The 25,453-nt window shown below is 33.7% G+C and overlaps 1 protein-coding gene across 4 annotated transcripts in view; it reads left to right on the top strand.

Annotated features, from left to right (window-relative positions):
• The window catches only part of LOC126971472 (protein quiver), a 30,890-nt gene extending 11,557 nt beyond the window's left edge, over positions 1-19,333 (top strand). For 2 of the 4 annotated variants that reach the window (XM_050817799.1, XM_050817800.1), the window contains exons 3-6: positions 6,286-6,345; positions 7,274-7,321; positions 17,595-17,741; positions 18,517-19,333. In XM_050817799.1, coding sequence (XP_050673756.1) covers positions 6,286-6,345; positions 7,274-7,321; positions 17,595-17,741; positions 18,517-18,716 — 455 coding nt within the window. In that variant the 3' untranslated portion in view covers positions 18,717-19,333. The remainder of the gene's footprint in view (positions 1-6,285; positions 6,346-7,273; positions 7,322-17,594; positions 17,742-18,516) is intronic. The other 2 variants (XM_050817802.1, XM_050817801.1) reach the window with 1 other exon arrangement.
• Positions 19,334-25,453: the final 6,120 nt, after the last annotated feature.

Raw genomic sequence — 25,453 nt, 5'->3', positions numbered from 1 at the left:
TTAACAATTCTTTTAAATTTCGTAACACATTTGTTTTGTACATTTTCTGGGATCATATTGTAGAAGCATATACATCGCCCAACAAAAGACTTACTAACTCGACCCAACCGAGTAGTAGGCATAACAAGTTTATGTTTGTTCCTCGTGTTAACATTATGAATGTCACAGTTTCTAGAAAATTCCTCAATGTGGTTATGAACATACAAAACATTATCAAAAATGTATTGAGAAGCAACAGTCAAAATGTTTATTTCTTTAAATTTTTCTCTTAATGATTCTTTAGGACCTAGGTTATAAATCGCGCTAATAGCCCTCTTCTGCAGCACAAAGATCGTATTAATATCGGCCGCACTGCCCCATAACAATATACCATAGGACATAATACTATGAAAATAACTAAAGTATACTAATCTCGCCGTATCTATGTCAGTTATCCGTCTGATTTTCTTAACCGCATATGCTGCAGAACTAAGCCTATTCGCCAATCCTTCAATATGGGGGCCCCACTGCAATTTGAAATCAAGAGTAATGCCAAGATTCCACTGGTTTTACCACCTCTCCATTTAATAAAATATTCGCATCTACATTTCTGACATTTGGCGCGGTGAATTTAATATATTTGGTTTTATGATTATTTAACAATAAGTTATTGGCGCTAAACCAGTACACGATGTCAGATAGAGCATTGTTTACTTCGTCATATAAAACTTGGCTTCGTTTCACTTTGAATATAAGTGAAGTGTCATCCGCAAACAATACCACCTTGTGTTTTTTATAATATACACTTTACAAACATCACTTATAATGCGCCGTTAATTATTTTTATTTTATTTTTTTATAGGGCGGCCATAAAAAAAAATAACTTTAATTATTTACGGTATGTGTGGATGATGCAGTTACTGTACTTAATAACTATTACACAAATAAAATTCGAAAACAAAATTTTTATGAACGATGCGGGACTTGAACCCACGACCTCTCGCGTTCGGTGCGAGTGCTCATTCAACTCAGCTAACCGTGACGTATCGTCATAAAATCTTGTATGATTTGTTTAACTCTCAGGTTTGGTCAGGTTCAAACATAACAAATTATCAAAAACTATTTTTTTTTAAGGAATAGTAGGACAAACGAGCGTACGGGTCACCTGGTGTTAAGTGATCACCGCCGCCCACATTCTCTTGCAACACCAGAGGAATCACAAGAGCGTTACCGGCCTTTGAGGAAGGTGTACGCGCTTTTTTTTGAAGGTACCCATGTCGTATCGTCCCGGAAACACCGCAAAAGGAAGCTCATTCCACAGCTTTGTAGTACGAGGGCGAAAGCTCCTTGAAAACCGCACCGTGGAGGATTGTTTTGTATTAAGTTACATTTACTTTTTTGACTTACTCGTGTAAGGCATTGACTCTTTGACGTCCGAATATATTTATTGCATCACTTTACATAATAATATATTGTTAATGAAATGATTTGTAAAACGATGAAAATGTATATCTTGATTTAAAAGAGTAGCAATGACTTTCTGGCTACTTCTTCTCATACTTAATAATAGCTCTTCTCATCAAGGGTTGAGCTAATGATCAACTCTTTACCAAGTGGCGGTAAATTCAATAAAAAAAATATTTGACATTCATGAGTGTCATTGCCGTGGCCTACATGAATAAGTTTGATTTGATTTGATTTGAATATGGGCGGTGAACACTAACCTCACCTTCAACCAAAAAATATGCACTAGAATATACAATGTCGCTAGTAAGAGTTAAACCCGCAACCCGTTGCTTGAGAGACAGACACGATATGACTGGACCAATTGGCATGTCTAACAATCCCTAAAAAACTGTTTTAAATTATTACATGGAGTACCAAAACATAAAAACGTTGGTAAATGGAACGGTTTATTTAGATCAAAAGACATTATGTGTTCTAAATTTTGATGAATGAAAAAGTGAAAAATAGGCTACCACGATTCTCTGATTAAGGCTAAAATAACAGAGCTTTGTTTGAGCTTCATTGTGTCCAGCAACAGACAGCTCTCTATGCAGAGGTTGCCTGGGGGCAGAGGAAACAGCCGCTCACGTTCTGCTGGAATGCAGTGAGGTGGCAAACTACAGGGCGAAGCACCTGGGGGCGAAGCAACCAGGCGCTCTTCGGAAAGTCTTCCGACACGTTAAGAAGTTGGGTGACTTCTTGGAGGTGCTTGGCTGGTTGGAGTAGCCTCTACGACCCTCGCACGCAAAATAGGCGCATATGACGTCGAGTTGCGGAAAGCGCCCGTATGAAGAAGAAGAAGATTGTGTCCAGCAAATTTTATTTTACCTTTAATTGTATGAACTTCTGATAAAAATTATATCGCCGCTTAAATCAAATTAATTGGCAGGATTTTGGTAGGTAGTTGAATTTATTAATTAAATCTGTTCGTTTTAACTTAAATTCAAACATTTTTATTCCAAAATGGATATGATTTCACATAATGAAAGTCAAAATCTACTGCCCTTTCGAAAAAGTATGCCTCAGACCCGAGAAGAACGGGTGCAAGAAACTCGGCGGGTTTCTTTTTTTCTATAAAAATATGGTTACTGTAACCAATAAAAAAATATAATATCGTACAATATATTTTTTTTTTACAAAAAAACAACCGGCTTCAAAAACACTATTCCAAAACAATAGATATAATATGCACTAAAAAGTATAAAAATAATTGCGTTTTTTTATACAATCTTATTAATTAATCTATGTCATTTTTGGAATCGGTGTCCTTCCGCCGCGACTCGCTCTTGCCTCTCGCCTCCACACAACTCAAGTACATCTCACCTATAACTATGTATGTAGGTAGTTACAAACCTATCTTTTTTTTATGGAATAGGAGGACAAACGAGCGTACGGGTCACCTGTTGTTAAGTGATCACCGCCGCCCACAATCTCTTGCCCAAGGAATCACAGGAGCGTTGCCGGCCTTATTTGTTTCCGGCCTATCTTGGATAACACCGACTATACAGCACAAGAGGGCTATAACTGGACTTAGCGGAGTTGATAGTAGGCATAATAAGTTATTGTTTGTTCCCGGTGCTAACATTTTGGTCATGATAGTTCCCACTAAAGTCACTTATGTGCCTAGGTACATACGAGTATATTACAGTATCAAGAATATGTTGAAGGGCAACTGTTAAGATGTTCACCTATTTCTTTAAACTTTGCTCCCAATGATTCATATGATAATAATTAGGTACTACATAAATACAATGAACATTAAATAAAACTTTACATTCTCACGTGAAAAAGTAAATTTCTAATTATATCTGTGAAAAATGTTGAGTAATTTAGTAGTAGCACATAATATATTTATAATATTTTGTAATAATATCGATTAACATAAATAGATCGAATACAACACTAATCAACGTCACTCCACTGACATTTGACATTGACAGCGTCAATAAAGTAAACAAAATTAAAGTTATCAATGCAATAAACACGTTAACGACATGTTTTACGTATTAGACGCAGTTAACAATAATAATGTTGATTTATTACAGTTTATACAAAGCTCAACGTTTCGTTTCACGCCTGAACCTATAAAACCGTTCTGTTGTTTGTTTATGCAATTGTAAATTTCAAGCTAGTTTGTGTTGAACAATTTTAGTTCGTGAAGTCCTATAATATCCAGTAGCCATAAGAGACAGCGCCAGAAATCTTACAACAATATTAAAAGTAGTTGTTCCCACTTCTATATCAAATAAAACCCAACATAACTTTGTCCATTAGTATGAGAATTTATTTCGTTGTTGAGTAAGTGTTCTATGGTTGTAATGGTGTTTGTCAATTGGGCTGTTTGGGCATGCTGTATACTTCTTCGACTTCAAGTATAATCAATAACTTATAGTACATCAAAACTAGAAGTTGAATTTCCAGAAACGTGCTCGTAGAAGTCATTTTTGAATGTACGAAAAGCAAATCACACTCAAATCTACGCTTCCAATGGACAGTTTATCCTTGTGCTGTTTTATGGTTACTGCATAACATAAGCTCATGGAAAACTGTAAACTTTTAAAATGAAATGGGAAATTATCAGGAATTACTTAAATTATTAGGGATACATTCGCGGCATCAAAAAACTATTTTCTGTGCTGCAACCTGTTAAAATCTCTGGTCCTCTTGACCTTCAATCTAATATATTATTTTGGGTATATAGGTATGTGCTAAAAGTAGGTATTCGCTATAATATATTCATGAAATTATTAATATTTCTCGATATGACTGTTCGTTGTTAAAAAATATTCCAATTTGATACGATGTCAAAAAGAAGCAGGTTTTCGATTTTAATTGTAGCTAGAAAAACGTGATTTCGCTAAAGTTCATTCATGCTTTTATGATATACAAATGTCAGACTTACATAACCTGAATCGGGCAGAATCACGACGACATTAGATAAAACAAAACGACATACAAGTAGAAGTTCTACTATATTCATTAGTTATTATCATTCTTTGTGTATGTTCTACAGTACTGTAGAACTAGTACCAACGCAATCCAAAAGAATGGATTCAAAATTTACATCAAATAATTCCTACAAGTTGTACCAACATAATAAAATAAAATCCAACCAATTCTTTTATTTATTTATTCATCATTCGCGATATGCGACTTAGTGGCTAAACAAATCATGAAATTACTAAAATATATCACATGCGCCTCGTAAGGCATAGCAATGAACAATAGAGGGGCTGATATTAGTAACTATTTTAACATCAGAATAGTAACTTTTTTTCAAAAGTAGCATTTTTAAGAATTTAATAATACCTATTTGATTTGTCTTTTAAGTATTCTGGTAACTTCACACGTCTTTTGGTAGGAAAGGACAAAAGGTTTATTCCGCAATTTTACTATTCCCAAGAATTATTTTCCTTTATAGCGCGTCCTCTTCCTGATCGTGAATATAGGTACGAATAGTAGTATAGGACGAAAATAAGTAAAGTAAGCAAGTATTAAATACGAATTTGTTCTCATAATACGCTTGCAACACGTAAAATGTTATAGCATCATAAGATTTATTTCCAGGGGCACTGTCGCTTTTCTACTTATCAGAATCTATTTTCGTGATTCTAATTCGGTACACATTTGATTGCCAGAAGACGGTGGTTCACACCTTCAAAATATAATTGATTAGGTAGGTGCTTTATTAGTTATTACTATATTCCCAAATTAGATGCGTGTATCGAATTGTGGCCTCGTTACGTTTCCGTTTGTAAAAGGGGCCAGCAGCTCTGTCAATGGTATGTTTCATTATTGGCCGAAATTTAACGGATTACGTGAAATTGTAAATATGTTTCGCATTTGCTTACGTGAGTATGTCTATGTGATCTTGTCAATGTTTCGCGATCTTTAAGAATGCGTATAAAAGTTTTGAATATCTTAATATATATAATCCAGTGTGATGTTGTAAGTGTCCTGATGTTTGTTCTGACTCTTAAACTAATGTACGGATTTTAATGGGGTTTACTTCATGGAGTGTAGTTTAGTCCAACTTGAGAGATAGGATAGTTTTTATTTCGGTTTGGGACCCATAATTATTTTTATTTCCAATATTTGTTTTGTATGTACATATTATTTTCTATGAGAGAATTTATTCACGCACGGTTTGACAGTTCTGCTGTGAAACAATTTCATTGTAACAACAGGGAGCGTATTTTGCGAAATATAAATTTCTTGATATTATGAAATATTTTATACAAACTCTCAAAAGTATTTTATTTATTATATACCTACAGAACAACGTCTTTCGGGTCAGCTAGTGAGGTTATAGGAAATACCTATACTTGTGTGATTTTCAATGGTCGAAGTAACAGTACATTTTTAGAAGCTTTAAATATACAGTCGAAGTTAAAATTACTTTATTGAATAAAGTCATATAGATAGCTCGTCAACGTCTATTAATTATACAATTTAAATACTTACATTCAGATGTCTGATCGTACGAAACATATAAGAGAATGTGTACACAATGTAATACCATCAAAATATTGCAATTTAATAACATTGAACTATGGAACTACAGTATTATTTATTTCAATAGCGTATTTTTTTACTAATTCTTAACTCAAATAGGTGTAAGTTTCTTATTGTGAAACCATAGATATTTGAAACTATGGAACGATACAGTACCAAACAAAGGAAATACATGTAAGAATAAGAGCGCTGATCGTAATGTTTCTTACCTGTTTACATCACCATGTCATGTGCATGATTCTATTGCCTCATATCCAATTACTTATCCAATTATTTTTGTTTCAGTTCTTCTGATGTCTTGGCTCGGCGTCAATCAAGTTAAATCAAATTCCTGCATTCGTACTGGTAATGTTAATACATTAGCTGATGGTCTGTGTCGATAGATCTTCTAGTTAGAAGTGTGATAATTATCGATATCGATAGAGACGTTCGCTCCTCACTGATATGGATAATGGCATATAAAATTTAACACATTTAAATTTTATATATATTTTTTAATATTTTATATTCCAAAATTGTTGAAAATAAATACCTCTCCGAAGGTAGTTTTTGGTATGCCTTCATAAACAATAATTCTACACTTTTACGTCTTGATGTTTTATATTTTTTCGTTTTATAATTTACCATTCATAAATTTTACTTCAACTGACTATGTATCTATATGCTTTTACTGGAATTAGCTTATCTAATTTCCTACGCTTTTTATTTTCATAATAACTAGATGTTATATTATACTTTATTTTTTAAATTCCTAAAGTTACTACAATTTCTATCGATATCGATAATTTTACAAATGTGTTGTTCACGTGTTGAAGTCCACATGAATGTGTGTTTAACGGAATGGATATTATTATGCATGTGTGTTACTTAGACACGATTGGTTCTCCATTATTACACCTGGAATCCTTTTCTGTTCATAACTGACGCAATAGATGGCGCTGAATTATAACATGAACACAATTACAATAATTTTAGAATAATTCCAATCATGGAGTTATTCAATTATTGAGCGCATAGGTAATTATTGCTATTTCTGTGTAATGTGCAGAAATAAAATACGGAAAAATATTATCTACTACTATTAGCGCCACTAGGGACGAATTCTATAAATTAATGTTATTTCGTCAAGTATCAGCGTCATCTCGATGTTCTTGTTTCAGTTATTGATAGACTGGCTGTCAAAATTTATTTTTCCAAATTATCTTCATTTCGTTCTCTGTGTAGATCTGTTCCCTGTGTTTTGTTTTTTACTAACTGTAGCATGGGTTTTCAGCATTATGGACACTTACTCTCACTCCTCTAGTTCAGGCCGAATGCCAAAGTGAGTATGCCAGTTTCTTGTTTTTTTTTACGTTATGTGCTTAATGCCTTCATAATGCCGTAAAACGGAGTAAATAGGGAAATCCACAGAACACAATGAATAGTAGGTTATATTATTTCAAATGTTTCTCTGTAATTTATTGAAAAAAATCACATGACTAGTATCGGAATAATGGATTTTGTAATTCATCTGGAAGACAAACCCTATTAGCTTCGAAAAAACTGGTTGTCGTAATAACCATAGACTGGGATAATATTTCAAGCTGGCCAACATATTAGGGATCTATAAGGCGTACGTCTAGTCAAATAATTATAGATTTTCATTGGGTGCTCTCCAGTATCAGCTCCAACCATTTGAGCACTACACACAATGCTACTCAAATCGACGGGATCCAGTGCTCAGTGAACGGCTAGATCGCTTGATCCTGCGTTGAGACGTCTCTTCATTGAGCATCTTCTGCTCTCATTTATCAGTGAGGGTTCTGAACAACTGTTTCCCCTGATTCCTGCCGCCAAATTGCACAATCGCACCTCACATCACTAACTAAAATATCATCGACACCATACAAATGCGTGGAGACATTCAAGTGCAGTTTTTAAGGAACCTAACAGCCAATCTATGATATGAATTTCCCTGTGCTGTGTAATTTCATTCCATAATCGTCGAGGCCATTTTTTTACCGAAAATAAGTAGCAACAGGAGAACAAAAGGTTAACCTTCAACAAACATTTTATCGAGGACGTATCTCTACTTGAATATTTAAAAGTACCCTCATATCTTATTTTCGTATACACTATTCACTCCGTTTTACCTTACCAGTTAAATAATTAATGTACTTGCTACGCTGCGCTTATTCTGAGTTGCAAATAGAATGTACATAACCTGTATTATATATAAACATGCTGTTACTATGTGTAAATCTAAATAAGTCTCGAAACAGAAAGAGTTTTGTTCCTTAGTATAACATTTGCGCTTACTGATCACTGATTGGATAATAGTGACATAGTACGATGTCGGGGTCATTAACCGAAATTCTCTCTGTTCGACGTTATAGAGTTGATAGCTCTAATAATGTATAGCTTAATATAACATAAAAATAAGTTTTAGATTCCGTTTCAGGTTTACAATCTTATGGAGTAAGTAATCGAAATAAAACTATCATCTATTTTGTGAATTGTCATTCCCCACATTTAAGTAGGTATAACATATTGTGTATAAGTAGTCTAACCATCAATAATGTTACACATAAAAAGTTGTATTTCTTTTTTTAACTAAGATCATTTTCGCTATTTACGTTTACATTTCACGTATTTTTTTCGAGGTTGATATAAAATGACAATATTTTAAAAGGGTGTTTAAAATAATAGAATTGCAGTGGTTGCCTTGTAGAATGTGGGTATCTAGTATCTATGTCAAATACCAAAACATCCTATGTCGAGACAATAAAGTTAAACAGTGTCTCGATGAAAATGCTTGCCATCCCGACAGGCGGGTGAAATCAGAAAAGTACAGAAATATCCTTTTCAGTGATGAAAAAATGTCAATGACTGAATTATTTGTATTGCGAATTACCTATAAACATATGCTAAAGCCTCCCAAACACGCTCCGATCGGTCCAGTAGTTCGCAGGATACTGCGAAAGGTTACCTATAGGTAACCGATGGAAAAAATGGCTCTACATTTATTAGTAGATAACATATATGATTGTATGTGGCAGCGTCGGAATACCAACCGATACTTATGGTTACATTGGAAAATGCGGACGAAGTCGAGGGTAACAATTAACAGCTATACATACGGCACGCTATGATGGCCGTTTTGACGTTTGTCCACTCATGAAGTTTCGCATTAATTAATAATTACATTGAAGGAGCAAATTACTGTGTGACGTGCAGTTAGTCATAAAAATTTATCGAATGTATAATTTTAGGACACAAAATTTATTTATTACATTGATTTCTAAACTATATAAGGGTCCCGCGTACATATTTTATTTTTTATTTTTATAAGATTCTAATTATTGGTGTACATAATTACCACAAAACACGGCATTTGTTTTTTTTTTTCAAAATTTTTAAAAATGATATCTAATACGATCGTCACATAGGATCGCTGGTCAGCACAACTGCAACCTCCGACAAACTCAATTCAAAACAAAGCAGTTTCGACTTGACGTTGCTTCGAAAAGTACAAATTGTGAGTGCACTGCGATTGTGATATAGTTTTGACCTGGCTTTGGGTTTCGGATATTAATACTGCATTACTGTTGACCCTTGCTCGTTAATTTGGACTCTGTTTACGCCTTTTGTTGTGGATTTCGTCGATATGGCCGAACGTACGCAGAGAACTGTTCTAAACAGTCAGACACGTGAGTTCGTTATACGCTTTTGTAACTATTTCGATCATGAATCTCAACATGGAGGGCCAATTTTACCTATAACGTCAGTGGTTGAACGCGTAGCTTATGCGCTTAATATTGGACAACGAACTGTTAGACGAATAACTAAAGTAAAATATGGCGAGACTGGCACAGAATAAAATAACTTCACACACTAAAAAAGAAAACGAGCAAAACCAGTCGTAGGCATCGATAGATTTGATGCCGATGCCATCCGAAGACATGTGTAAGGCTACTATTTACGGAAGGAGTATCCAACAAGAAAAAAGTTAGTGCAATCACTGAAGGAAGCTGGATTATTCTTCGGTGGGGAAAGTTCTTTAACGAAGATTTTGAAGACCGTTGGATTTCGATACAAACAATGTAACAAACGCAAAATATTGATGGAAAGATTTGATATCGTGATGGCAAGATATAGTTTTTTACGGCAAGTGAAAGAAATTGAAAATTGGCAAAATCTTGTGTTTTTGGATGAAACATGGCTTAATGATAACCATACTGTAAACCGTTCTTGGACCGATGACACTGCAGCATCTACGTCCAAAGTTCCTGTTGGAAAATAATCGCGACTTATAATTTGTCACGCCGGAGCCATCAACGGGTTTGTCGAAGGCTCTCTCATGGTTTTTGCGTCAAAAACCACTCGAGACTATCATGAAGAAATGAACGCAGAAAAGTTTATTGAATAGTTTATGTCAATCTTGTGTAGCCTCCCTGAACCATCTATTATAATTATGGACAACGCCCCATACCACTCGATGCAAATTGACAAACCACTTGCCCAATCTCAAAAGAAAGCTGACATCGTCGCATGGCTTCAAAAAATGGCGTAAATGCAAACATACATATGTTAAAAGCGGAATTAGTACGTCTTTTAAAAGAAAACAAACCAACCAAGATCGGATACAGTTGTGGTGGATACACATGGGCACAGAGTTATACGGTTACCGCCTTACCACTGTGAATATAATGCAATTGAGTTGACGTGGGCTCAAATTAAGGGATTTGCTGCAAGACACAATACAGAACCCCTATTTACCACAACAAAAATGCTAAAAATATTAGAAGAAGCTTGTTAACATGTGACTAAAGAAGACTGGGAAAAGGTTGTGAATAGAACTGTTAAATTAATAAGGGAAGAATATGAAAGAGATGTGAATATATATATTATTTTAGAAAACGAACTTATAATTGATGTATTTGCAACAAAAACTAATAGATTAAATTATTTTTTTTTCGAGAATAAATTGACATTTCACATCACTATTATAATATGTCAAAACGGCCATCATAGCGTGCCGCTTGGATAGTTAAAGATATTTTGAATTATTTATACAATTAATATTATATGTATATACAGCACAAGCACAACATATTTTATTGTATCCCAAACGTGACAGACTTAATGCTAGCAACCAATTGGCCGGGGTTAGACTTTTAAAGCTGAATGTCAGCTAAATTTGAAATAAAGTAGCCATCATTACCTACACATTCAAAGCAACCCATGAGGTGCTCAAACTAATGTGGATTTCGTGAGAAATAGTGTCGAACGCATTTAAAAGATCTAGAAACAAACTGATAGATCTTTGGGCAGATGCCAGTTTAGGTAAAATATAATTACTCATAAAAATAATTATAATAACCGAATAATTGATAAGAGATAAAAAGATTATTATATCTATGTCACTACAAGACAACTGCAAAAATTTTAAATGTGAAAATGCGTATTGAGTATCTATGATCTCAGTCATTATATAAGTTGTTTCAGCTCATCATGTTGGGCATGGTGCATGGAAAGAGATGCACTGAGCGAAGAAGGAAATCTTGGTAACGGAACATTTGTGAGGCGAGCAGGATTACCTCCATCGGATGGTCCCATTTCGCTGGTGATAGAGACATATTCAAAAATTAGACGACTAAAATTCATGATTGAAGACACTAAAAAAATTAGAGATATTCGATATAGAATAAAAATTTAAGAATTTAAACTAAAACATTGACATATTTATGAGCGATTCTGAATATTATGCATTGCTTATATTTTTAAAATTACCACCTTCAACTAATCCTTTAGTACCTACAGAAACCACACAAGTGTTGTGAATCTTAAGAACCTCGAAGACACGCGACCGCGAGCGACATGCGTAAACAGATTTTTGACGTTACATGTAAAAATATGACAATAACTTAGATTAAGACGAGGTTTTCCCAACACTTTAGGTAAAAATCGCTCGAACGTATGATCCGATAGGTACGCATGGACACGGGCGTCGAGCATGGCTGAGAACGAACCGAGCGATGCGGGTCAACGACCGCCGACAGTTGCGCTAGAGTACGGAATTACTGTGATATTTATTATTTTTGAAGTAAATCTTTTTTATCGACGTATGAGAGAAATGTTATATTACGCGCATAATTATGATTTCAACATTATGGATATCGTATCCGAGATTCTCGAGGCTGCAGAGAACGAATTTGGGATCATTTTTGAAATCCAAGATGGCCGCCACGCAAAATTATTTTTTCAACAATATGGGTATCGTATCGGAGGTTCTCGAAGGTGCAGAGAACTAATTTGGGATCATTTTTGAAATCCAAGATTGGTCTCCGCTGCACTACAACTAGATACCGTACTATCTAAGAATATTACTTAGCTCCTTTTTTTCGGCAACTATAAGATGCTTGTGTGCGTGCCATCTGTACACTCAATGGCATCTTTCAAATTCTATAACATACCTACGCTTCGTGTAATTTTACATTGAAATTAATAAAATACAAAATAATTACTGATGTCAACTGGAATGTACATGATTTTTTTTTAAATTATTATCAGTATTACTGATGATTGACAAAATCAAATGAAATTTAAGAAAATATAGGGGAGGGTGGGTGAATTGAGAACGGCGAGTAATTGGGAACAGTTAGATAAGTAATACTTCGCGCCGCACTAGAACGTCCCGCATTCGTTTAAGGCGACACTAAATGCCAGCGACCTTGAGCGATATGAGTTCACGGCTGCCGGCCCGCCATCTTTTCAACAAAGCCAATATTTTCAAAATTCTTGCGTGGACAACAGTTTATATGCTTACAATCCTCGTTATTCACTACTAATCTGAATAAATGGGCCTACACAAAAAAGTACAAGCTTTAAGAATAACTTTTCTGAGAGAAGTACCAAAAAATGCGTCACGCCATGCCAGAATACTTGTTTAACTTCAAAGAAAAGTGGTAGTTCATAAAGGCTCGGCAGAGTTAACTATAACTAACAGCAAGCATTATCAACCTACAAATAAGACTTAAGGATATGTGTAACAGGATTAAGTAGTGTTCATGGCTTGAAATGCTATACTTTCACCACAAAACTTGTCTAAAAACACCATGTTTGCGTGTTTTCTGCTTACTCTTCCCCTTAACGGACATATCCAGCACCCTTCAGTGTGTAAGCAATAGTGAGAGTGAAATATCGCACGCGTGCTATCACTGTGCGTGGAACAATTTTTGTTGCGATTCTGTTTTAGTTTATGACCTGTGCTTTAATAGATTTAGGTACCTGGATAATTTTTAGAAAATAGTTGTCTCAAGAACATAGGAATGGACAAAAATTAACATACACAGATAATTCTTAAAAGTAGTACTAGTAAGTTCGCTACTAGTCTCAAAAACATAGGAACCACACGGGACACCTTAGATTATTAAAGCATCAAAGTCTTATTATATTTCGTCACATTTTGGCCAACAAAACTTGTCCTCAACAGGAATAGCTTTCTAAATCGTTGGTTTTGATACTTGATAAATAATAATATTTTACACCATGTAGGTATTCGGTAATCAATGAGCGTTTAACCCGTTGGTGTGGTGAGGGCTTAATATTTTCACACCTACAATTACAATTTGTCCTTCAGGTTGATAGAACAGCTTAGATTATCGAAGCATTACAAGTGAAATTGACAATAGTTGTAGAGATTACGTCACAACAAAGTACCAATATTATTATAGAAATGTTATTTTTAGATAAGTATGATAAAATTCACAATAATGAGTTATAAGTATGACCCTTTAATAAGACCTCTCAGAGCGCTTTCATCCCGAACATTTTACGAAATTATTTAAGGCGACACTAAATGCCAGCGACCTTGAGCGATATGAGTTCACGGCTGCCGGCTCGCCGTCTATGTAACAAAGCCAACATTTTCAAAATTCTTGCGTGGAAAACAGTTATATGCTTACAATCCTCGTTATTCACTACTAATCTGAATAAATGAACACACACAAAAAAGTACAAGCTATAAGAATAACTTTTCTGAGTGAAGTACCATTAAAATGCGTCACGCCATGCCAAAAAACTTGTTTAACTTCAAAGAAATGTGGTAGTTCAAAAAGGCTCGGCAGTGTAAACTATAACCAACAGCAAGCATTAGCAACCTACAAATAAGACTTAAGTATATGTGTAACAGGATTAAGTAGTGTTCATAGCTCGAAATACTATACTTTCACCACAAAACTTGTCTAAAAACACCATGTTTGCGTGTTTTCTGCTTACTCTTCGCCTCAAGGCGGAGGACCGAGCCATCGGCCTTGAGAAATCGAGCGGAGCTAGGTTACCTCTCTCGCACGAGATCGCCATAGTTTGAAGTGAAAATTTAAATGAAATCTATGTCATGTTAAGTAGTATTGGTAAACAGGTAATAATTTTTCATACATGGCTCCAACTGTAAAAGTTTTCGGTACTTCGGTGATTTTTTTTCGCAATGTCTATTAAAGATAGAAATGTAAAGAAATAATGAATTTTCTTCATATATTCTGTAGACATTAAATTATTTTTTGTATAAATAAAAGCTTCATATAAACCGTTAAGAAATGGTTACAATTGTGCGCTATTTTGGCGATTTCTTGGGACAGCGGCCTTAAAAGCCATAAAGGCATAAAATGCATTTATTTTCTCAAAATTGATTCCTTTAGAATTCTTTTTGATGTCATTTCTGCTTCGGAAACAAATGGCGCTCTGAGAGAGAAGAAGCGGGGCAAGAAACTCTCCCAGCATTCTTTTTTGAGCTCTTTTCAATAAAAATATACAATATTGTACAGTCATTTCTATCGCTATAAAATAATTACAATCGAGTCATTATAGCAATACAGTGATATTCAGCAGTGGAGTAATAGGATTTACGACAGAGCCATTTTTTATAAAACATTTGAATTTATTTATAGATAATGCCTGAACAGTGGCTGGAACTTTATTATAGAAATGTATCCATTACTTGAGGTTATAAGCCTGTATAATTTTTTTCCCGACAACATATAATTTTAGCCTATCAAAATTGTTTTCAAGAGACGGAAGATATGAAGGTGACATTGAAAGGAGAGTGACTGCGGGAAATTGTGTGAATGGAGCGCTGCATGCCTTTATAAACGGTCAGACTGTGCCAATAGAAGCGCGAATGGCTGTACATAATGGAGTGCTTGTCGCCACGTTAATGTATGGAAGTGAGAGTTGGGTATGGCAGAAGTAGCATAAAAACAGAATTAACGCAGTTGAATGCGATCACTGCGTAGTATGTGTGGGGTAAGACTGACTGATAGAATTCCGAATGCGGTAATACGAGCGCACTGTGGTTTGAAAGACGATGTTGTGACAAGGACTGAAAAAGGAATGCTGAATTGGTTTGGACACGTGGAGCGAATGAGTGAAGAAAGAATGACGAATGAAGAAAGAATGACGAATGAAGAAGATGAATATAAGGCAAGTGTGTGTGGGCAAGTCGGTCGCGGGAGACCTCCTAGAACATTCGTCGACCAAATTGGGGTCGTTTTGAGAAAAGGAGAGGTCCGAAGCACCCGCAACCGGCGAGCATGTATGAAAAGAGTAATGAATGTAGAGGAAGCGCGTGAGGTTTGTAAGGATAGAAGCAAATGGCATTCTATTGTCTCTGCCTACCCCCACGGGAACAAGGCGTGAGTGTATGTATGCAAATTTGATATAAAATACTTTTCATCAATCGTCTGAAGATCGTTTCCTCTTATGTTTTTTTTTACTTACTCACGGTGCGTGACGAGCGCAATTTATAGTGCCGCTCAGAATTTTTGGGTTTTTTAAGAATCCTGAGTGGCACTGCATTGTAATGGGCGGGTAATATTATCAATTACCATCAGCTAAACGTCCTGCACGTCTCGTCCAAACGTCCTACCGGCTACCTTTAATTATAATAACTTAAAACAAGGTTACATAAAAGTAAAATATGATAACAATATGATTAAAAAGGGAACTAAAGATTTCTCATCAAGTACCTAATAAATAGATGAAGACCTAATGTTTATGCTATTTCGCCATTTCGTGATAAATGCTGATTCATATCCTATTAATATTATAAATGTGAAAGTTTGTATGTCTGGATGTATGTTTGAACTTCTTTAACGCAAAAACTACTGAATGGATTTTGATGACTTTACAATAATATAGCTTACACACCAGAATAACACATAGGCTATTTATTATTTATTAAACTAACGTGTGAATTATACTTTATATGGCAAAACAACGTTTGCCGGGTCAGCTAGTTATGAATAATTCAAAAGCAAAATTCGTATGAGTCACATAGTTGCAGTAAATACATAATGTCAAATATGTCAATGTCATGTTTCAATCATAAAAACCATAGATCTAGAATATTCGGCCCTATAGACGACCAGATAGTCCAGTGATGTGTGAGTGGCTTAATATTCAAAATACTAAGGAGCTAATGGCAAGCGTGGCTGACTTTTTACGACTTGACAATCAATATCTGTTACAATAACAACAGATTAGCTTACCTTTTTCTCGCACGGTTTGTTTGTTTATACACTTGTATATTGTAAGTCTATGTAAAGACTAAACTGTCTAGCGTTGTTTTATCAGTGCTTCTATACAATGAGCATTCGACTTTAAAAATCGCCCCCTTGAAATAATCGATAAAACAATAATTATAAACAATTTGTTATTTTTATAGTGATATATCTCACTTCTGGCATTCATTATCATCATCATCATCAGCTGGAAGACGTTCACAGCTGGACAAAGACCTCCCCCAAAGATTTCCACGACGATCGGTCCGGCGCTGCCTTCATCCGGCGATCTTCCGATGATCCGATGAGGGACTGTTTGAGTGACCTATCATTCGTAAATATAATTATATGTCCTGTTCAACTCTCAGGTTGTGGATCCATACAGGATCAACTTTACAGTTGATAACCTACTCAACCCCAATAATTGCATACTTAATAGGAAATTAACTTGAGATGTCGCTCTTTCAAATCTAAAATAAAAAAAAGACGTGTGGCACTCGGGGACTGCCGCGGTAAAGTTATTGCATAGCATTTTTTATCAACTTATGCAATTATAATTATTTATTTATTTTATTTATGCAGTATTTTTTTTGATAAAGTTAATTTAATAAAAAAGCAAACGGGAAGTGAGTAAAATTTAACTTGCAAGATTTGATTACAGACAGAAAACGGGACAGGTAAAACTAAATAAATAGTCATAATAATATAAATTAAAAAAAAACGTGATAAAAAAAAATAAAGAAATTAAAAAAAATCAAGACGTACCCCAGGCTCGACTCTGGGACCTTCTGCACAAAAAGCAATGTGATAACCACTGTTCCACGGCAACTGTAATGACCGTAGTGAAATATCTATATAAATCTAGTAAGTAAGTCTTAGGTTATTTTCGTTACGGAATTTCTGGATTCGGTCTCCACGCTCAAGGCCCGCGATAGAAGCTATGCAATAGCTTAAAATTTACAAAAATTAAAATAATTTTTATAAAATGTATACATAAACTCCAGCCTAAGTACACATTTTTATTAATCTTCTTATATATATTTAATATGATTCCAGCCCGTACTATTTACTGCTACGAATGTGACAGCTGGACGGACGCCAGGTGTAAGGACCCCTTCAATTACACAGCTCTACCCAGAGACCAGCCTCCTCTGCAAACCTGCAATGGGTGCTGCGTCAAGATGGTCAGATATTCTAAAAGCCGTAAGTATGCAGATTTATCTTTAAATCAAACGAAATTGGTGTATTCATATAATCTGTGAGTCTTATAAATTTTGTCTTGTGAGTCTTATATTAAGCTAGAGGTCCCGGGTTCAAATCCTGGTAGATGCAATCATTTATAGATGTTTGTTTCCGATTCATGGATGTTTATACGTATTTATGTATGTTTAAGTAAGTAAACTGTTTAAAATATATCGTTGTCTTGTACCCATAGTACAGGCTATGACTAGTTTGGGGCACGATAATTTATGTAAAATATTATTATTATTATTTGCAAAGTAATTTCACTACCTTCAGACAGAAACTCAACAATGCTTACAAATTACTGGTTCACGGCAGAGAAAGGCGCCGTTGTGGTACCCATAATCTAGCCGGCATCCTGAGCAGAGGAGCCAGCTCCCACTTTTAAACGCCCTTAGTCGCCTATTACGACACTCTTGTGCCTGGGGCTTCCCTATTCTTTTTATGCCCCAGGGAAGCACATGGTAAGATGTTTAGAATTTTACTGATGAAGAATGATTGAATAATCTTGGTTTTCTTACCTATATCACATCATATCTTATTGATTAAAATATGCAAGAAAAATAAAAATTAATTTACGAGTTATTTTATGCCTTAAAGACAACTTTACAACTGCGCCTTATGAACAGTTCTGTAATTTTTTTGTCTAAGCTTTAGTCGTAAGCGTTTGGTTGATTCCCACCACGTTTAACATTATTTAGCATTTTCAATAAAGACAATAATTTTAACATTTCAGCTTACGAGGTCGTCCGCCGTACCTGCACATCTCAACTCCAAATCAACCTGTTTATGGTAGACCACGTGTGCATGATGGAAAGTACAGGGAACGGCCACATGTGTTTCTGCGAGGAAGATATGTGTAACGTCGCGTCGTCTGTCCATTCTGCACTGGCTCTAACCGCACTCGTCTTGCTAGCATGTGCATGGTTCAGGTAACCTCGATCGATTCGTTAGTCTGTGTCAATCAACTGTTTATGGTTACCCGACTGTGTGTGGGCGGCTTATTGTTATACATGACCTGCGAGAAATATTATTACAAATTAATAATATATTCTGAGGGTGCCTCAATACTTAAAGACATTTTAGAGTACCAGGATAGATTAGATTGCTCTAAATTGCAAAAAAACAAATTTTGAATATTAAAAGCAATAATAAATGAAAAAACATTGAATCAAATATGGGTAACAAGTTTATATTTGTGACACTCGTATGTATGTTGTATTTACGTTAAATCGTTCATTGAGTGACATACACTAAATGACGTGCAAAAGAGATCTTTGATATTTCTCCCTATAAACCTATTCAACCAAAGAGAATATAATTACTTTTATTCAACTAATCAGCAGTCAATGATACAAATAAATGTGTACCTACCTATTTGCAAGTCAACACACACCATGTTACCATAAAGAGTTTATTAACGCAACATCTTGCAATTTAACCAGTGGCAGTCAAACTCATGTCAAAATGTCAACAAAATGGCGAAGGATCTTACATAAGATTGTGTTTGACGTTGTACTTGGCTCAGTGGTCTATCGATGTGTATACTCAAGGTTTCTCATAATTTTGAATTCAGCTGATAATCATAATAAAATAGAAATAATTTATTTTTATACACGCTACCATTTACTTTTGCCGCTACCTAAAATTTGACTTCACTATAAATTAACGGATAGCTTTAAAATTATATGAAAATTAACCGAAATAGATAATATATTTTTTAAGCCAAGAGTTGTTTAATGTTTACATACAAAAACCATAATTGTGAGAAACCCTGAATTGTATAGGTTATGTGTGATTAGGAAGAGCCAATAATTTTTTCACTCAAATTGTAGTGTTGGGTTCAAATTATCGATAACTTTGGTAAAATCCGCCTGTGCATGCGAAGTGATGTCAGTGAAGTTATCGATATAAATAACGAGTCGATCGACGAGGTTGTACTTAGATTTATTTACGTCCAATTATTGTTAGTGCTAGGCTAGCTCACTTTAAGAATGTTTAATAATGAGGGACAGCATGCGCACTTAAGGCTTTTTGCCTTGCATTTTGAGCATCTGAGATTTTAACACTAATAATTCTTAAGCTGTAAGTTAGTTGATACCTTATAGACCGCCTCGGAAGGTTTATCATTTCATTTTATCGATTCTTTCCATGGCGGTCACTGTTAATATCTCGTTATACACAGTTAATTATTATTAAATAGGTTCAGTAGGTAGAAGTTTCTAATAAGTATCGTTGCTAGTTTAACTGGCCATTTAAAGGAAGGTTGTCGATTTCACACCAGACAGATTACCTATATCATATTTAATATCAACTCGGCTTATACCAAAGAAGCAAACGATTATTTTCCATATTAATTTATATAAATTATCGATTGCGTTGATGCATTTTTTGTTCTAGATAATCTGTCTTGTCCATAGTCAAATTTATGTATATAATGGCTCAGTACAACTGAGCGTTTTGGCGAATCTTGCTTAAACTTTTGGTCCAATTCGTAGACCAAATTGTATTGCTCATAGTCGCACCGTGAATAGATTATGGCACTTTTAGATAGAAACCAAATGTGAACTAGCATAAACTGCCGGAGTGTAGCGGAAATCGAGACAAAAAGTCTATAAAGTATTGAAGTGGAAATAATAATGGAATATTTATTCTATGATAAGAGAGATCAATCTTCTACATTTTAGCCTCTTCTGAATGCTTATTGGTTAAATTATTTATACTTATTAGGTTTTATTTAGTAGTTCCACGTTTTGGTTAAAACAAGTTATCGTTCAAGAATAAGTTTTCTTCAGAAAGTACTCAATATAAAAGTACTTGACGTTGAAGAATTAAATGTCTTATAAAATAATTTATAACGGAATTAATATTCTATGTTGAGGACGCAGACAACAGTTGCAGAAACACAACAGTTAAGCAAGTAAAATAGCTGAGAATAATTTTGCGAAAAAAAAAAAACAAACCGACGCAAATAATGGATTAACACACTGAAAACAAATTTAGCTTTTACAGCTCTTAATTTCTTTTGGCTGACGGTGAAAATAGTTATTAATGCTAGATCATTAAATAAAAGGTGGTGTTGTTTTAATTATCTGTATTAAGTCTAAATGCAATAAAATATGTGGTATATTTTATATTTATTCGATAAGTAGCATAATGTTTTGTTGAACATTAAAATGTGTTTATTACACGTATGTTTAATAAAAGGAACAGTTGTACCTTATAAGTACAAAGGTCTTATAAAAGACCATATTAATACCTCGTTGCAATTAATAATTTTTAGCAAAAATTTTATTTATTGGGCGTTTTTTACAAAGACTTTATGATTCTAGTAAAAATACAATTGTCATGACCCATAATTTTAATTTCGTTTTGCCATTTTATTAGACCCTCCAACTACCTGCAAAACAAAATATTCACGCATGCATAATCTTCATAAATCAGATATTTGTAGAAGAAAGCGCAACTTATGACTTTAAGTCTCAATTTGTGATCTTTATCGACCCCTCTGGAACGAGGCATGTTTAAATAAAAATCTTAGGCTGTTTATACTGATGAAAAAGTCTTTGTAAAAGTTACGTCAATTTAATTAAATAAATATTAGAAATAAATATCGCTAGAAAGTAGGTATGTTGTTAAATAAAATACTTTAGAAACGTTAACACCAAGTAATATTAAAATAGGTTATTAGATTGATATTTAGGTATATTTAAAGTAGCTTTATCGATATTTCTATCGAGCTCACAGCATTCCTAGATCTTGTTTCGAACAATGTGGTTCTTTTAGGATTGACTGTTTGTGGCATTGTTTCAAGTTTGCCTTACAGTATCCAAAATTTTAGGTTTGAATGAAGATTAGGTCGGTCCTATAACAGATGTTACCAAGAAACAGGTGCAGCCTTTTCAAGATTGCTGTGTTTTTTTAAGTAATATTAGATTAGAAATACTATTCCCGATATATTATCTTCCTATTTCGCTCGCTGTGTTTAGATATTTATACATAGTATGCGCTAGCTACAAATTATAAATAACAGTATAGCTAGATATCGAACTTACAAAGTTAATGTACTTAATACTTTAAATAAATAGGCATCTTCTCCATTAATATTAAAAAGTTTGAGTTTTAATATGATGTTTATTTGTGAATAATGTATATATTATGTATATATCGAGATATCGATATTTAAGATTATCGATATCGACATCCTACATCGCTAATGCACCAAACCCAAATATGAAAGCGTGGACGTGCCATTATTTGAAATTATTAATAATTGTTGTATTTTATGTAATGCTACATTTACTTAATTACTAGACATATTTATTTTGAAAACGTTAAAAATTTGTATCGTTCTGTCTTCTAAATTTATCTATTTCCACGCTTTTACTGTGACTCGCAAAGAGGGATAGTAAATAATTGTATAGGTATAATTTTAAGTTTCTGCATGTTTCGGTAGTTGCATGACTGCACATAATACTATGATTAAAATATTTTGTTTGTATTTTGTAGACAAAAGCCCATTTAAAAAATTTAATATTTATATTTATAAAACTTGATGAGTACAAACTCAATATACTACACAATAAACTGATATAAATTTTTATATTCATATTATTTTCTAATAGTTTTCATCGACGCTAATATTACAATGAATTTACAAAAGAATACCACAACGTATTATTACACTGTTGATTTTCTTAAATATTCAACAAAAGGCTAATCCTCTACAATCAAACTAAAAAATTATTAATTGGTGCTAAAAATCAACCATATTTTATCGCTACAGCAATTTTGTACCTAGATTAGATATTATAATATTCAAATAAATTTTATCATCATTAGATGTATTAAAATTTACTTCATACTCATATCATGTAGATATACAATATCTTCCTATTTATTAATTAAACATATCTTTCCTGTGCGAACTCTGCACTTATTAGTATAATAGTTTGAATTACCTTACTATATTAAAGTTTTGTTTAAGTTTTAAGGGTCTACTGCAACTCCGACATATTACCTATGTTCTGGCGGCCATTTTGTTCAACAAATTTTAGGGTAGACACGCACGATTTGAATCATTTGAGAAAATTACGTACTTAAGTTGTCCTAATTACTATTGTAAATATTGTCATAATCTGAAGTGCTTAACTATTGGAAAATGATTAATTATACCTAGTCTTGCAAGAAATACGGAAACGAAGAAAAAAAAATTTCTATTGCAAATAACAATTATTACTTTTACATATAAAAAGCTTGTCAAGAATGGTGTCTTAATACACTTGTGCCCATGTTTTGATATCCTTTTCACAAAAGTATGTCTCAGTCATTCCTTCATAGCTAATGCCCCACCAAACTATCACTGATGTCGGATAGTGCCCACATTGCACTCTGTCGACTAATTGGGAAGCTTTCTTAGAGTTTTGAGCATAAATACGGTCATTTTGTTTGTTTAAATGTTGCTCAATTGTAAAAAAATTCTCACCCGTAAACAAAATAATTCTGTGACCTTTGCGTACCGCTTCAGTAGTTGTTTCGATTTTACCACCGTGTTCTTTTTTAAATTATCAGTTAAGGAATGACCAGCAAGTTCTAAGTCATCCAGACTAAGTATATATTATAATGACTAGGTCGGCTTTGACCTACATAATATTCATGGAGTTGCAGTCGGCTTTTGAATAGCAAGTGAAATGCAGATTTCGCGCATAACGAACTAGTGAGCGTAAATCTTGTGCCTGACAACTGTATTAATGATAATTAGGCATGAATTTATGTTTCAGAATTGCATTAATAATATTGTAAATTTGCACTACACTAACTGGCTTTCAACATGCGACAGTCGAAACGAAATATTTATATTTCAGAGTATTGGAAATCAATTATATACATGAAATGATAACTTTGCTTAGTGCGTTAGTGCTTTGATAGTGCGTTGAATGTTTATTTTAAACGGAACCTGTGAAAGATAAAATACGATTTGTGAGCGTGATGATGGAGTACAATAGTCGGTTGTCTTAGTAGTGTTAATGATTCAGAGGGTGAATGTCAAGTAAATTATTAGAATCAAGCGTTATCTTGCAAAAATCGACCACAATTTAACTCGAAAAACCATCTTTAAATCTACTTCGAAAAATCGCCCCCCTTGTATAGGTGGAAAATTCTTCTGTTTTCTGTTAAGTAACAACAGAAAATTAACAGAAAACAGAGGAATTTTCCTCCTATAACTAAACAAACTAGGATTCGTTTGAGATAATTCTGGGATAAATAAATTCATGACGTATTCTGATCGCAACTTAACTTAATATATATTTTGTTGTATTCGTTTAACACAAACTATCCGCACTTGACTGATTTTGTTTTGTTTAAAAAAATGTATTAATTATACTCCATGCAGAATAATCAAAGTTACACTAAACTTAAATTGAACGTGATATTCATGAAGCAATTGATTTCCAATGTAATGGAATAGATGAAACATACGGTGGCCTGCTTGTCGTTTTCATTGTGACCTTGGTCTATTATAATGTTTAAAAAAAATGAAGTTGATAGTATTTAAAAGAATGTTATTTATGTTAGTTATCAAACTTACAATCTTTCAAAAGTAGCAAAAATATGTAAAAATTAATGTCACAATATATTAAATAATGTATATATTATATGTATATTGATTATGTCGTTCTGTTTATTTTGATATTTTAAAATTGTTAACCGTGTTGTAATTTTAATTTAAAATATTTAAGATGGAAATAAAAACGCATAAATTTCACAATGAAATGTTTCACTCTTGACTTACTACTTCTTAAGAAGGTATGGAACCTGTAATTAAGTAATTAATTTGATTTTTATGAGCGTTATGTTAACGACTAAGTCGCAAATGTGTAGACAGCCTTATATTAATAGAAATTAAAAATTGCTTTAGAATAATTTAGCTATATGTACTTACTATCTAACTTGGCCGTTCTGAATCTGACATATCCAAACTTCCAAAGATAATATATGAAATTACTATAGATATATTATCTGTGAAGGTTCAAAGTGATGTTTATTTGCAATATTATTTAGATTAAAGGATGATAGGTAATATTAAGTGTCAGACAATGCCTCGATAATTATTTATTTAATATTTATTTTATTTATCTTTAATCATATATGATGGTATCTGTACATTATATTTAAATAAGGTTGTCTGGCATTTGTGAAATGAAAAATGTACTTAATATTAAAAGGTTCGTCCTTTTAAATTTTATTTGGATGACATAATTATTATTCAAAAGCGAATTGTTTTTGACTTTCACAGTGGACATATTTAGTTATATTACACTTACGTGCATTAAAATGTCAACACTATTTATGTTAACTTTGTTTAGGTACACAGTAGGCTTAAATTACTACTAAACATCAATTTAAAAAAAATGTTCACACTGGTTATTCCTGTGATGTTGTAAAAGAAAAAAGGAAGCAAGGCAATTAATATATTGACTCACTTCCTTTTTATAATAGGTACTTGTATATTATGTGTAAGGTAGAGTATATGAGCATTATATTAATAGTTATAAATATTAATAATACTTATAACTATAAATGCATAAGCAGCGTATAATAACATGAAACAGAGTCCGCGATGACAGGATCACCTAGCTACTAATAGCGCCCAATCACGACATTGACATATG

This window comes from Leptidea sinapis, chromosome 23 (genome assembly GCF_905404315.1).
Source record: "Leptidea sinapis chromosome 23, ilLepSina1.1, whole genome shotgun sequence".
Taxonomy (NCBI): domain Eukaryota; kingdom Metazoa; phylum Arthropoda; class Insecta; order Lepidoptera; family Pieridae; genus Leptidea; species Leptidea sinapis.
Note: the sequence above shows the minus strand (reverse complement) of the source record. Positions and strands in the feature narration are given on the sequence as shown.